Source organism: Strigops habroptila, chromosome 17 (assembly GCF_004027225.2).
Source record: "Strigops habroptila isolate Jane chromosome 17, bStrHab1.2.pri, whole genome shotgun sequence".
Taxonomy (NCBI): Eukaryota; Metazoa; Chordata; class Aves; order Psittaciformes; family Psittacidae; genus Strigops; species Strigops habroptila.
In genome coordinates this window covers 3,839,411-3,851,478 of record NC_044293.2, presented here as the reverse complement: position 1 = coordinate 3,851,478, position 12,068 = coordinate 3,839,411, and the positions used below count along the sequence as shown (strand labels likewise).

At 51.5% G+C, this 12,068-nt stretch overlaps 1 protein-coding gene and 1 long non-coding RNA gene across 4 annotated transcripts in view; one reads left to right on the top strand and one right to left on the bottom strand.

Annotated features, from left to right (window-relative positions):
* KIRREL3 (kirre like nephrin family adhesion molecule 3) overlaps positions 1-12,068 on the top strand; it is a 279,213-nt gene that overhangs the window by 262,961 nt on the left and 4,184 nt on the right. For 2 of the 3 annotated variants that reach the window (XM_030505451.1, XM_030505449.1), the window contains 6 exons: positions 1,116-1,216; positions 1,316-1,514; positions 2,575-2,610; positions 4,285-4,392; positions 7,536-7,645; positions 11,574-11,660. In XM_030505451.1, the coding sequence (XP_030361311.1) occupies positions 1,116-1,216; positions 1,316-1,514; positions 2,575-2,610; positions 4,285-4,392; positions 7,536-7,645; positions 11,574-11,660 (641 nt within the window). The remainder of the gene's footprint in view (positions 1-1,115; positions 1,217-1,315; positions 1,515-2,574; positions 2,611-4,284; positions 4,393-7,535; positions 7,646-11,573; positions 11,661-12,068) is intronic. The other variant, XM_030505450.1, reaches the window with a different exon arrangement.
* LOC115616349 lies at positions 8,743-10,366 on the bottom strand. The gene is made up of 2 exons (XR_003994273.1): positions 9,103-10,366; positions 8,743-9,002 (listed from the first exon to the last, which is right to left on the bottom strand). It is a non-coding gene; the product is annotated as an uncharacterized LOC115616349 (long non-coding RNA).

The window sequence follows — 12,068 nt, the reverse complement described above, 5'->3', positions numbered from 1 at the left end:
CTCCTGAGTCAGCAGCCGCCAGGACCACACAAATAAATAGGCACCAGCATGCTAAAAATAAACACAACCAATAGCTCCATCATTTATATCCATAGCAACATTGTTTAAAGCCTTTCTCCTGCCTGTGGGCTGTCTCACACGTAGCACCGAATGCCAAGCCTGAGATTGGCAGCTTTCAGAAGGAGCCAGAGCCTGATGGAGAATCAATCTCCGGCCCCAAATGTGAAGAGGCTGCAACTTCATGCTATTATTTCTGGGCATGTTCATCTCACAAATGGTCTTTAGTCATACACTATTATCGGGATGATAAGCCTTCATCTCTGAAGTCCTGAAGCAATAATAAAACCCAAAGCCATTGGCATTTGTGCCAGTTAAAATCCACTCGCCTTGGGGAAAATGATCCTTTTAATGATTATTAAGCCATTTTTCTCCAGCATCACCCAGTCTTGGAGTGCTTCCAGAATTTATAAGCCACATACAACCATTGAAATAAAGAGATGTTTTTATTATCATTATTTAGGCCTCGCCTACAGATCCCATCATTGCTCTTGACTCTGTTGGCATTAGGTTCATCAGTGAGCACGTGTTTAGCTAACCAAGAAGCTCATCCTTGCATGCCTTGTGCCACCCTTAGGAGGATGACAGGACCCAAAAGGTCCCCATCATGTCCCATCCAGGAGAAGAAAGCCCCAGCACACGTTTAGGGCCATCTGCCCATCTCATTTGGCTGTTGGCATGGTTCTTGCACCAGACACGGAGAGTGAAGGCCAGGGCAAGCTGACATTGCCAGCTTGGGCATAGAATCATAGAATCCTAGAATGGTTTGGGGTTTTCCTGCAGACATCCCTCCAGGGCATTGGGCAGGCTGGTTGCAGGTCACTGATGGTGGCTTCCAGGTAGCAGCTGCCCATCAGTGCCTCCTCCTGCCCTCCTGCTGCTTCCTTAAGCCCCTGGGGAGCATCACAGGAGGCAAGGGAGCTGCTGCTCCATGTATCCCCACAAAGGGGCGCCCCAATGTCCTTTTGTGGCTCTGCTAACACCCACCCATCACCACCAGCACCTTGTATTGCAGCCACCCATGCGAGATGCCAGCAGCTCTCTCCTGTCTCTTCCAGGGCCACCCATCATTTCCAGCACCCAGACGCAGCATGCCCTGCATGGCCAGAAAGGGCAGATCAAATGCTTCATCCGCAGCACCCCACCACCAGACCGAATTGTGAGTAGCATCCCATGGGCACGGTGGGTGCCTTGAGCACCTTTAGGTGCCCTACAGTGGGCAGACCTGCCCCAGGCTTATCCCCCTCTTGCTTGACAGGCTTGGTCCTGGAAGGAGAACGTCCTGGAGTCTGGGACATCCGGACGCTACACGGTGGAGACGGTGAGCACGGATGAGGGTGTCATCTCCACGCTGACCATCAGCAATATTGTCCGGGCTGATTTCCAAACCATTTACAACTGCACTGCCTGGAACAGCTTCGGCTCCGACACGGAGATCATCCGGCTCAAAGAGCAAGGTGGGCATCGCTGGGGAGCCGGTGGGGCTGTTGGGCAGTGGGAATTAGCACCTGGATGGGCCGTAAGTGTGGGGAGATGCTGTGAGAGGCAGGAGGTGCTCAGGAGAGCTCTTGGGATATCAGAGGAAGTTAGGAAGGATGGTGAGAACGCTCCAACCATGCTAAATGGATTGCATCCTTAGGGTACCTGGTCCTGCCAAAAGTCAGGAGGTAGAACAAGCCCTGCAAAGTCTCTGATTGATATGATATTGCCTGATTTTACTCACCCTGCTAAAGCTGGAGTGCATGGGACGATCCTGCACCCCTCACTCCCTGCCCCACAATACAAGGTGATAGCCTTGAAGAAACAGGAATGGCTGCTCCCTCCAGACCCCATTGCTCCACAGAGCACAGAGGAAGGTGTTTGAGCTGGTGGCAACCCTCCATCCTGGCCACCAGCCACCATGCCAGCACGTGTTTTGCAGGACTGGGCTTACCCAGCCAGCTTCAGAGGCACCTCGAGCAATCCCAAGGGGATGGCCAAGGGATTTCCACTCTCCATAGCAAGGGAGGGTGATGGCTTTTGTGACAAACACTTAGCTCCTGGAGGAACTCCAGTCCTCTTCTATTATATTAAATGCCAGGGCAGGCAGGTGGACTGCTCTCATTAAGCCGTGATTTATAGGCGAGGCTGCCGTCCAGATTAGATCAGAGCTAAATGAACCCCTTAAAATTAGCCTTGGGCTTCTTCCAATGCAAACAGAGCCAGTGGTTTTTCCAGGTCGTCTGCCAGTCAGCGGGAGCCTGGGTCCCGGCGGAGGGTGGCCGGGTCCGAGCCTGCTCCACAGCATCCAAGTCCACAGCCGGCTCCACATCCGAGATCTCTGCTAGGGACATCCCTGCCCTGGGCAGGGGGACACCGTAGGGTGGCTGAGGCTGCTGTAGGGTGGCAGAGGACATCCCCTTCATGGGAACATCCCTGTGCTCGGAGCAGAAGGCGGAGCAGAGGGCTGAGCGCTCAGGACTGACGTGTGCGCTTGGGCTGTGCAAGGCTGTGGACACTTGCTTTATTTTCAAACAGGTACGGAAATGAAATCAGGAGCTGGTATTCAAGCAGGTATGGAAATCATGAGCTGACGGTGAATGTGGGTTGTCCCCAGCCATTACCACGCCTGAGGACCCGGTGTCCTCCTCCTGGCCCAGCAGGGCAGGGCAGGAAGGGGCACAAAGGGGTGTAGGAAAGCTGCAGGGCCGTGACTGGGGCATGGATTAGGATGCTGTTGTGGTCCAGTCTCCGCTCTGCAAACCTTTCTGTTCCCCAGCTCCCCAGCCACTAAAAAGGGAATAACATCAGGGACCACTGAAGTGCTATTAAGTGATCTCAAGTCCAGGATTAAACGTGGACATCACCAGCTCCACACCAGTGGACAATGAGAAATGGTTTCTTCTTCACCCAGTCAAGTGGCAGCCATGAGGCTGCTGCGTTTTGCTTCTCGGGTAGATCACCCCTGTACCAACAGCATGCGCGTCCCCATCTGCACAGAGGAGGAGGAAGGAGGATCAATTGTCTGCACCCATCTTTCCCTAAATTCATCCCATCCATTTGAAAGGGGAAATCACACATTGGAGGTGTCCAGGAAAGCGGTGAGGACACGCTCACCCGGCTTAGCCAGCCATCCTGGAAAGGGTTACCCATCTTTTGGCCTCGTGTGGGTTCATAAGAGCCTATAGGGTGCTTAGAAAGAACAAGAATGGAGGCCTATAGATATCTGCTGCTTCTGGGGAGATCATCCCAGCCAACAAAGGTGATTTGTGGTAACCAGCACTGGTGTCCTGCGAGCAGGAGTGCTGCCTGTTGCTGCCTGGCAATAATCCAGAGAGCAGGCACCAGCCCAACACTCACCATTAGGTAGGAGCTGTGTTTTGAGGGACCGGAGGAACCGAGCAGGGAGATAACAAGGCTCTTGGGCTGCGAATTTGACCCTCTCTCCATAACTGTGAATTCATATTCCACCCTCCCCTTCCTTCGCAAGCTGCTGCCTGGATCTGCGCAAATAAATCAGCTTTGCTGGCTGAGCCGCTCTCTGAAATCCCCGCTGGGAGCCCAACTACAAAGTTATTGTAGGCAGAAGGATGCAAGCACGTAACCCCTGCTCAGCTGCCTGGCCTCTGCCCATCCCTGCTGTCCCAGTCCTTGTAGCACCTTCAGGGGTTCAGGGAAGGATGACAGAGCTGACAAGCCAAGGGGAAAGGCAGGAGATGGGGATATAAACCAGGCAGAGGCTGTGAATGATGGCTCTTGGGTTAATTCATCCATATAGACTTAACAGCGTGGGCTAAGAGCTGAGCTACAGCCTCTGGCAGGCAGGCTCAGTGCCCAACTCCATCCCTCCACCCTGGCTCTCTCCCAGCCTGCTCTAATGCCATTCCTCTTCCTTAACAATATTAACACACCGTCTTCTCTTGCACTTCTCATCCTTTAGAGCTACTCATTCATTTACCCGCAGGGTGCTATCGAGAGCAGTTGTTGACCTGCTCTTCAGGCTCCCTCCTCTTCAATCCCTCCCAGGGGAAACTGAGGCACAGAGCGATCCCAAGTGTCCCGCAGCAGCCTGTGCCAGTGTCACCCATGCCAGGACAAGGGAGCGGGGAAGGAGGTCCACTTGGCCCCATAACCCTCCCCATGCTCACCACCGAGCCTCTTTCCAGTAGCCGGGGGTGGGTCCCATGGGGAAAAGCCACTTCTCCAACCTTCATCCCGGCTTCATGCTCCATCTCCTTCCTCTTGCAGAGTCGGTGCCGATGGCGGTGATCATCGGAGTGGCTGTGGGGGCCGGCGTGGCGTTCCTGGTGTTGATGGCCACCATCGTCGCCTTCTGCTGTGCCCGTTCCCAGAGGAGTAAGTGTCTCCCCCAGCCCCACTGCATCCCTCTGGGGCTAAAACCTTGGGGTGAATAGAGTGGGTCACAAAGAAAAGAGAGGCTGAATTTACTGGCATGGCGCCAGCACAATGTGCTCCTCACACTGGTCATCCCTATGGGAAATGTTCATCCCTATGGGAAAAGGGTTTCGGAGCACAGGGAAAAAGATGCCAGCTAAATGTTAATCCCTGTTAACAGCCCAGGCAGCTTGGGCACGGGTGTCCTGGGGGCAAAGGGGTAGCAAAGGGACCTGTGCTTAATCCCTCCCTTGGGAAAATGCTGATATCCAAGAGGGAGAAGCATCCTCACCATGGTGCTTAAAACCCCTCCTTGGTTTGTGCTCTCTGTTCTACTTCTGATTCAATTCCATTTTTCTCAACATCAAATGTGCATTTCCTAGAGGGAAATCACAGCCAGCTGAGGGGTTTTACATGGGACACATGGGTTTTGAAGCCTGGCTGTGTTGAGAACACCAGTTAAAGTGACATTAGAGACACAGGTAGAGGAGAAGAGGGGATAAACAGCGTGGTATCATGTTGCCTCATTAAAAAGACACCAGGAAATTAAAGCAGGATTGTTGGCTAAATGAAAAGGCATCAGACCAAGAGGGAGAAGAGTGGGGATTGTCTGGAGCATCTCAGACTAAGGGAGAAGAGGATATACTCAATGGTGCTGCAGGCTTGAGAGACGCGTGGTATGGATGCGGGGATGCCAAGCTCTGTGTATGTGTGCCAGAAACCCCACTTGTTTCTCTTTTCATTTCCCCCCCTTGATCATTTACAAAGCAGTCAGAGGCACCAGGCTCCTCCTGGATTTGGGTATGAACACACGGCCTCCCACGGCAGAAATGTGTTTAATTTTGAGAGCGATAATGATGCCTCTCAGTGTCTCATCCCCTGGTTTTCTGAACTCTTGCAGCTCCCATTAGCGAGTGTTAACGAATTAAATGGGGGCAGTCATTAATCTTGCTTTTCGAGGAAGCATTGGTGACGGGCAGGACCCAAGACCACGCCAGTTCAATGCTGTGGAGATCACTCAGCAGTGATGGACAGTTCAAGCACCTGAAGAAGCAGGAGCCAAGCCGTGTTACCATGCCAATGGTGGGACGCAATCATCCATGCTCTCCACATTCAAAGCTGGGAAAGCATGTGGTTCATTATCTTCCTCTTATCTGATGTAACCAGATGGTGCAGGGTTCTTTATGGGACATACAGTTTAACACTGATGCTGTGATAGCAGATCAAAGATGCGGTGCAAGCGCCAGGATTGAGAGTCCCTCACAAGCTGGAAGCATGCAGAGGGTGAGGGAAGAAGCAGGGATTGTCCTTCCAGGAGGGGACAACCGCATCCCAGCCAAATGTCTGCTGTGATTTATCCCTTGGATTCCCAGTGGTAAATCAGGAAGAAGAGGCATTTGCTTTGCCAGGGCTGGGAAGAGGGTAGATGGTGGCATGGCAGTGATTGAAGTTCCTTTCCTCCGCTGTGTTTCCAGTGATGTCCCACTTAGAAAGGACTTTTTGGTCTCCTGTATAAGCCCTCCGGGTGTGGGCATCTTCCCAGCGTGCTCACTGCTCCACTGCTGTTCTCCTCCTGCAGTGTTAAGTCCCTTGTTGCCGTGCCCTGTGGAGAGGTGAAGGGATTTTAGCCCAATTTTGCAGGTGCTAATGCAAACTGGATGCTGTGGCCGCTATCTGCAGCAGCAGGTGGGCATCAGGAAGGTAGAAACACCAGGCTGAAAGGCGAGGAAAGCACTCTCATCGTGGTTAGTGGTGTGAAATCAGCAGACGGATTATAGGGATCAGCTCAGGAGTGAGGGGACCAACAGAGCCCTTCGCTGTCAGGGCAGGGACTCATTTCCTACCAGGATGACTGCAGATTCCTCTCCCAGACACACTGAGCCTGGAGGCTCATGGAAAAGGGGAAAAGAAACCACTTTACTGCACATCTGTTGTTGTATCTTCAGTGACTTAACAGCCCAGAGTTATTTAAGGGGGAACACTCCTGGGAGAGGACGTGCAAGACAGTAATTAGCTTCTCCTTGTGATTAAAGATGAAGGTTCCAGCACCAGGAACACAATCTCAGCAGGGAAAAAAAGAGGAAAAAGCAGTAGTAGCTTCCCAAGCAAACCCTTTGCCTTGCATGTCAAGACTTGGAGACATCTATGGGCAACAGCAGGGCTGCAGATACTGAGGGCACGGGATGCTGGGGCAGATGAATTCAAGGATGGAGCTTCAAGCTGGGCTCGGCTGCATGATTCAGTTTGGGTCACAGATACAATCACCATCTCCTCCTGCATGGCCCAGCCGTTGCTGGGCTGAGGCGGTGCAATCCTGGCTTGGTTCCTCTGGCTGGAGGCAGATCTGACGAGCCCAGCAGCTCAAGGCAGTTTTGGGTCCGGGAGGGTTGGCAGAGCTGGCCGGGAGGTGGAAGCCAGCTCGTAAGCTGAAGCCTGGCTTCAAAGCTGGGAGCTGTTTAGATCTCGCTGTTCAGATTTGCATCCACCGCTGCTTTTCATCTCGGATCCGCGCGCGGCTCTTTCTGCTCCTGCTGCTCTGTGTCTGTGGTTTCACTTTGCTGAAATGACTTCTTCAAAGCACGCCTGACACCTTCAGGGGAGGCAGAGAGTCTCTCCAGAAACGCTTGTCTCTGCCCTACGTGGAAACAGGCTGCTTGGAACAGCAGCAGGGATGAGTTCATCATTCCCAAAGCCCCGTCTTTGTTCATTGCTTGGCCTTTCCCATATGTATCTGCACCTCAATCCTGGAGGACGCTTTTCTCAGGGGCTTCCCAGTGCCAGTGTATCCCTTGGGAGCAGCATTTCAGGTGCTCCCCAAGCATCAGCAGTCTGGACAAACATCCTACCATCTGTTTGATCCCCTGTTAAAAAGCACCACGAGTATGGCAGGGACTAAACAAGCTCCCAAAGGCATTACAATAGACATTTGAGCTCCCCACAAGTGATATAGTTTTCGCATGCCCATACCTCATGGCAATTCCCCCAATTCTCAGGTGGCTTTGCTGAGCCAGGGTTAATTTTCCTTGATGCTACCAGTCATGTCCCTGAGGATGGTCCACGATTGCCTTTGACTAACCCCCTTCTCCATCTCACTCTTTGCCCAGATCTCAAAGGTGTGGTTTCTGCCAAGAACGATATCCGTGTGGAGATCGTGCACAAGGAGCCAGCCTCGGGCAGAGAGACAGAGGAGCACCCCACCATCAAGCAGCTGATGGTAAGGATTAACTGCTTCTCCCCTTAAGCTATTACTCCGGGTAAGTGTTTGATGGTGACGAGCCCAGACACATGTAGTTCAGCACTGTAATCCCCACTCCAGGCAAAGATGCTTCTCCCAATATCCTGCTCTTGAGATACACATTCTCCTGCCATAAAAGCTCCTCAAGTGAAACTTTGCTAATGAGGAGGGAGAGATGGGAGAGGTTTATTGTGAATTTGCCACCTCGCTTCAGGGAAGAGCTGCAGACAGCAAGTAGACTTGGGCAACATAGCCCAGGAAATTCATCTTCAGTCCATGGACTGGAATGAATCAAACAAATAAATAGATAAAATAGCCATGAAAGGTGAGAGAAAAGAGCTAAGAGGAGAGGGAGAAGGGATTGAAGAGGCTGGAGGCTGATTTCTAGGCTGCTGGGTGGGTTTTTCCTGCTCTAACCCTCTGGTTTTCGGGCAGCACTTGCAAGCATTAGCATGCAAAAAGCTGTTTGATGAGTTACTGGTGGAAAGGCAAGGCCGAGTGTCGTAGGGTGGGCACAGAAACCAGCAGGAGCCTTGAAATGAGAAGCAGGAAGAGGTGGAGGTCTGGCATGGAGATCTATCCCAGCACAGCTGAGGTTTCTGTGCAAGACCCTTCGTTCCCAACAGAACTTTGCCCTGAGAAGTCTGCAGATCCACTTCAGGATGTGCTGAAGGACAGAGCTCCATGGAAGGACAGAGGGGGCTGGGACGTGGGTTTGGAGCAAGATGACAGGGAATGAGGAGCTTCCTCTTCGTAGGACCCTCTACCACAGCGATTAACAGTGCAAGCCTGGACCTGGCTTCCAAAAGAGAGGCTGGGAGCAGCCCAAATGCCACTCAAGACCTTAAGCACCAAGCTGGAAGCCTCAGCAGAGGGGGCATACAAGGAACATTTACCGCTGATGAATAAATGAGGAAGAGGATGGTAGTGGGATTCCAGCCACAGCATCTTGCAAGACACCATGGGGCAGAGCCAGAAGGTGATTTCACATCAGTGTGTGCCCTTGATGTGGCTGTGCAGGAGCAGTGCAGCGCTGTGCTGGGCACAGTGCAGTAAGGATGCTGACAGGGTGGAAATGGTGCAGAAAAAGAATGACATTTATTTGATAGCAGGGAAATAAATGCCTTACAGGGAGCGGTTTACAGAGCTCATGTTCTAGCTTTATCAGCCAGACTTTTGAGAGGTGGTTTGGTTACAGCATGATATAAAGGGGCTATTTAAGCGCAAAGAGGGGAGGCAAGCACTTCAGGTGCAAGATGACAGAGCATAACAGCCTGGCTGCTGGACTGGGAGAAGGTGAGTTTCCCCCTCTTCTGGCCAAATCCAGGGGCTTTTCCTGAAGATACATCAGTTGGAAATAACATTGTTGGATCAAAAGGTTGGAATAAATGGCCATAGTCTACGACCCCAATGCTGGGCAGATTTGGACAGCCTACCTGGCAGGGAGAAGACAACAAAGCCCCGTCCGATGCCTTGACCAGAGCCTCCCCTTCATCATCTGCTCTTGGCAACAGCATTCCCAGTAAATGCTTCCCAATTTCTTCTCTCTCCAGAGTCCTCAGGGATCCCCCACTGTTCCTCCTCCTCTTCTTTGCTCTTTGAGCATCCTCTTCTGGCCATTAGAGATCCAGGCTTCAGCTGCTCAATGAATTCCTAACAAGATGCTTCAAGTTTGCCAATGAAATGATGGATCAAGTTAAAACAAATCCATCCTTTCTAATGAGTGGTGATGAGCACTGCACAGCACCCTTTACTTGCTCCATGCCTTCACCCCAAGACCTCCCTGCTTTCCCTCCTCCCCGTACATTATTTCCCTCGCTGCGTCTTCATTTACCCTCCTTAAGCTTCTTGTGGCCTTTCAAGCCCGGGCTCAACCTCAACAGCATCCTTTGAAATGATCTCACCATGTCTCTGCTTTGCTGGAGCCTTTCCGGCTGCAAAGTGCCAGCGTGACTCTTCTTTCCCCCCGCTAAATGTCATTGCATTTGTTATTCTCCAGCCATCTGTGACCTCTGCAGCTCGCCGTGCTTTTCACAAATAATTATTCATGCATCTATAAGTTCATTAACACCTTAGGAGACACGTCATGCTGCCTGATTTGCATTTGTTCGCATTGTCTCAGCACCGGCTCCTCAACTCCATTAGCCGCTCTGCCCACAGGCAGGGAAAAGGCTGCCAGCCAGCAGGGAAAGCAAATAGCAGCCAGGGGCTGGAGGCAAAAGAGCCCATTAAGGAGTCTGATCCTGGACAAACTAAATCACAGCAGCAGCTTTCTCACTCCCATCGGGATGCATGGAATGGGCATGCCACTTCGGCTGAGTCTGGTCTGTGATTAGGGGTTGAAGAACATCATCAGCTTCAACATGGTGTAACCTCCTCTGTTGTCATGGCTGGGTGACTGGGCTTTATTCCTGGTTGATGGGACTCCGTGCCTCAGTTTCCTCACCTGTGAAATGGGGCTGACGATCCTGAAGGAGTCATCGTCACTGCCAGGAGCAAGTGTGATAGAAGTGATCTCAAAGTCCCTTCCAACCCAAACCAGGCTGTGATTCTACGATTTCTAGTCTCCTTTTCCACGTATTTCCCTCTCCTCCCCCTCCCCTGCTGCTTTTGCACTTGTAATCCCCATTAATACTGGTAATAGAGTTAACTTTAGTTAGTCAATCCAGTCATCATTGCAAGAGGTGACATAAAATGGCTTAAAATACCCATTTTGGAGGTTTTGCCACCAGCAGCACTGTCCTTTTGATTCTCTCCTGCTCTTCTCCCCTCTCCATTTCTGACTGTGAAGACCTGGATCGCTCATACCAAAAAACAGCCATGTCCAAGCAGAAGTGATTTCTCCTTTTCGTTCTAACCCAGGACCTTTGAAACCCTTGTGATGGGTGCTATACATCTGCGTGCAACCCTATCCCATGCCTTTACAGTGATGCTTTAGGGGATTTAGGGTGTTGCTGGGGCTGGCATGCAACCCACAGAGCAATAAAACCCCTCCATGTACCATTTGAGCTGCACTGAATGCAATCCTTTGCATTTACCCTGGTAAATCAATGGCCATTACAGGCTTTTTTTTTTCCCTAGGATAACTCAGGTACTTTAATTTATTACATTGAATAGCCATATCAAAGGCTTCCAGGAGATGAACACAAAGTGCTGCAGAGTGAGTTTCCACAACCACTTACCAGCTTTACAAAAAGGAGAAGTTGGGCAATAAAAGGGGATTTTGGGGCTGATATAGGGGTGCAAGCCCAGTGCCGGGGCAGAGAAACACAGCTGGAGGTGTGTGTTCAGGAAGAAGTTGGTTGAACTATTCTATGATTCTATGAGTATTCTGCTTCTGCACATCCCCATCTGCTGAAGGAAGGGTAATTAAAGCCATGAGCTAATTAACATGGATCTTGCCCGCCTGCATCATGGTCAGTCTCCAAAGGAAGAGAGATGGGTGAAAGCAGCATGTCAGGATGGCAGCATCAGGCATCAGCATCCAACAAGGAGCAATGGCAGGATAAAATGGACTCAAATCACATCAAAAGGAGCTTTTTGAGCCTGTCCATCCCCTCCTGACCCACCTGGGGACAGGCAGGGGACTCAAATCTTTCAAGAAGAGCCAATGACACAAAGTGTGGGGGTCAAATTAAGGCTTTCGCCTTAAATATGTGCCAGAACGTGGCTGGGATGTTGAGGTGTTGGTGGCCAAGTTCAGGTTAGTGGGAAAGGATGAAAAGAAAGAAGAAACAGCAACAAAAAAGGAGATTTGGGGGGTTGTTTGGGTGCAGCCCCAACACTCACCATGGTAGATGTCAGTAATTCACTTCCCACATCAGCTGAGCCCTTCTAGTCCTAAACAGAGGATTAAAACCCACAACTTGCAATGAGGATGCTGACACCCACTTCCATCCTTTCCTAGATGGACCGGGGGGAGTTCCAGCAGGACTCGGTGCTGAAGCAGCTCGAGGTGCTCAAGGAGGAAGAGAAGGAGTTTCAAAACCTGAAGGTGAGCATCCCCCCTCTTCATCCCCAGCCCCATGACAAGATGTGACTCAAAGACCCCACGGTTACCCCTGTGGCCAACGCGATTGCATCCCAAGGTGCTGGGCACCCATCTCCATGCCCACCATAGGGCAGGATCAGCTCATCCATCACCCAGCAGTGCTGCTGCCAGGCTTTCTCTCCTTGTGCCATGTCCCCCATACTGAAGGGCCATTCCTGCACAGGGAAGGATGCTTTGGTACCCACAGTGCTGTTTGCTGGTCCCAGCCCCCTTTACGGGATAAAAAAAGGTGGGTGGGTGCTAGGCAAGGGGTCCCCATGCCTCCCTCTAGCCCCTATTCAGAGGGGGCTGAGCTGCATGGGATGCACTAGGGGCACAATGCTCTACAAGGGAGATGAGTGTCTATCATGG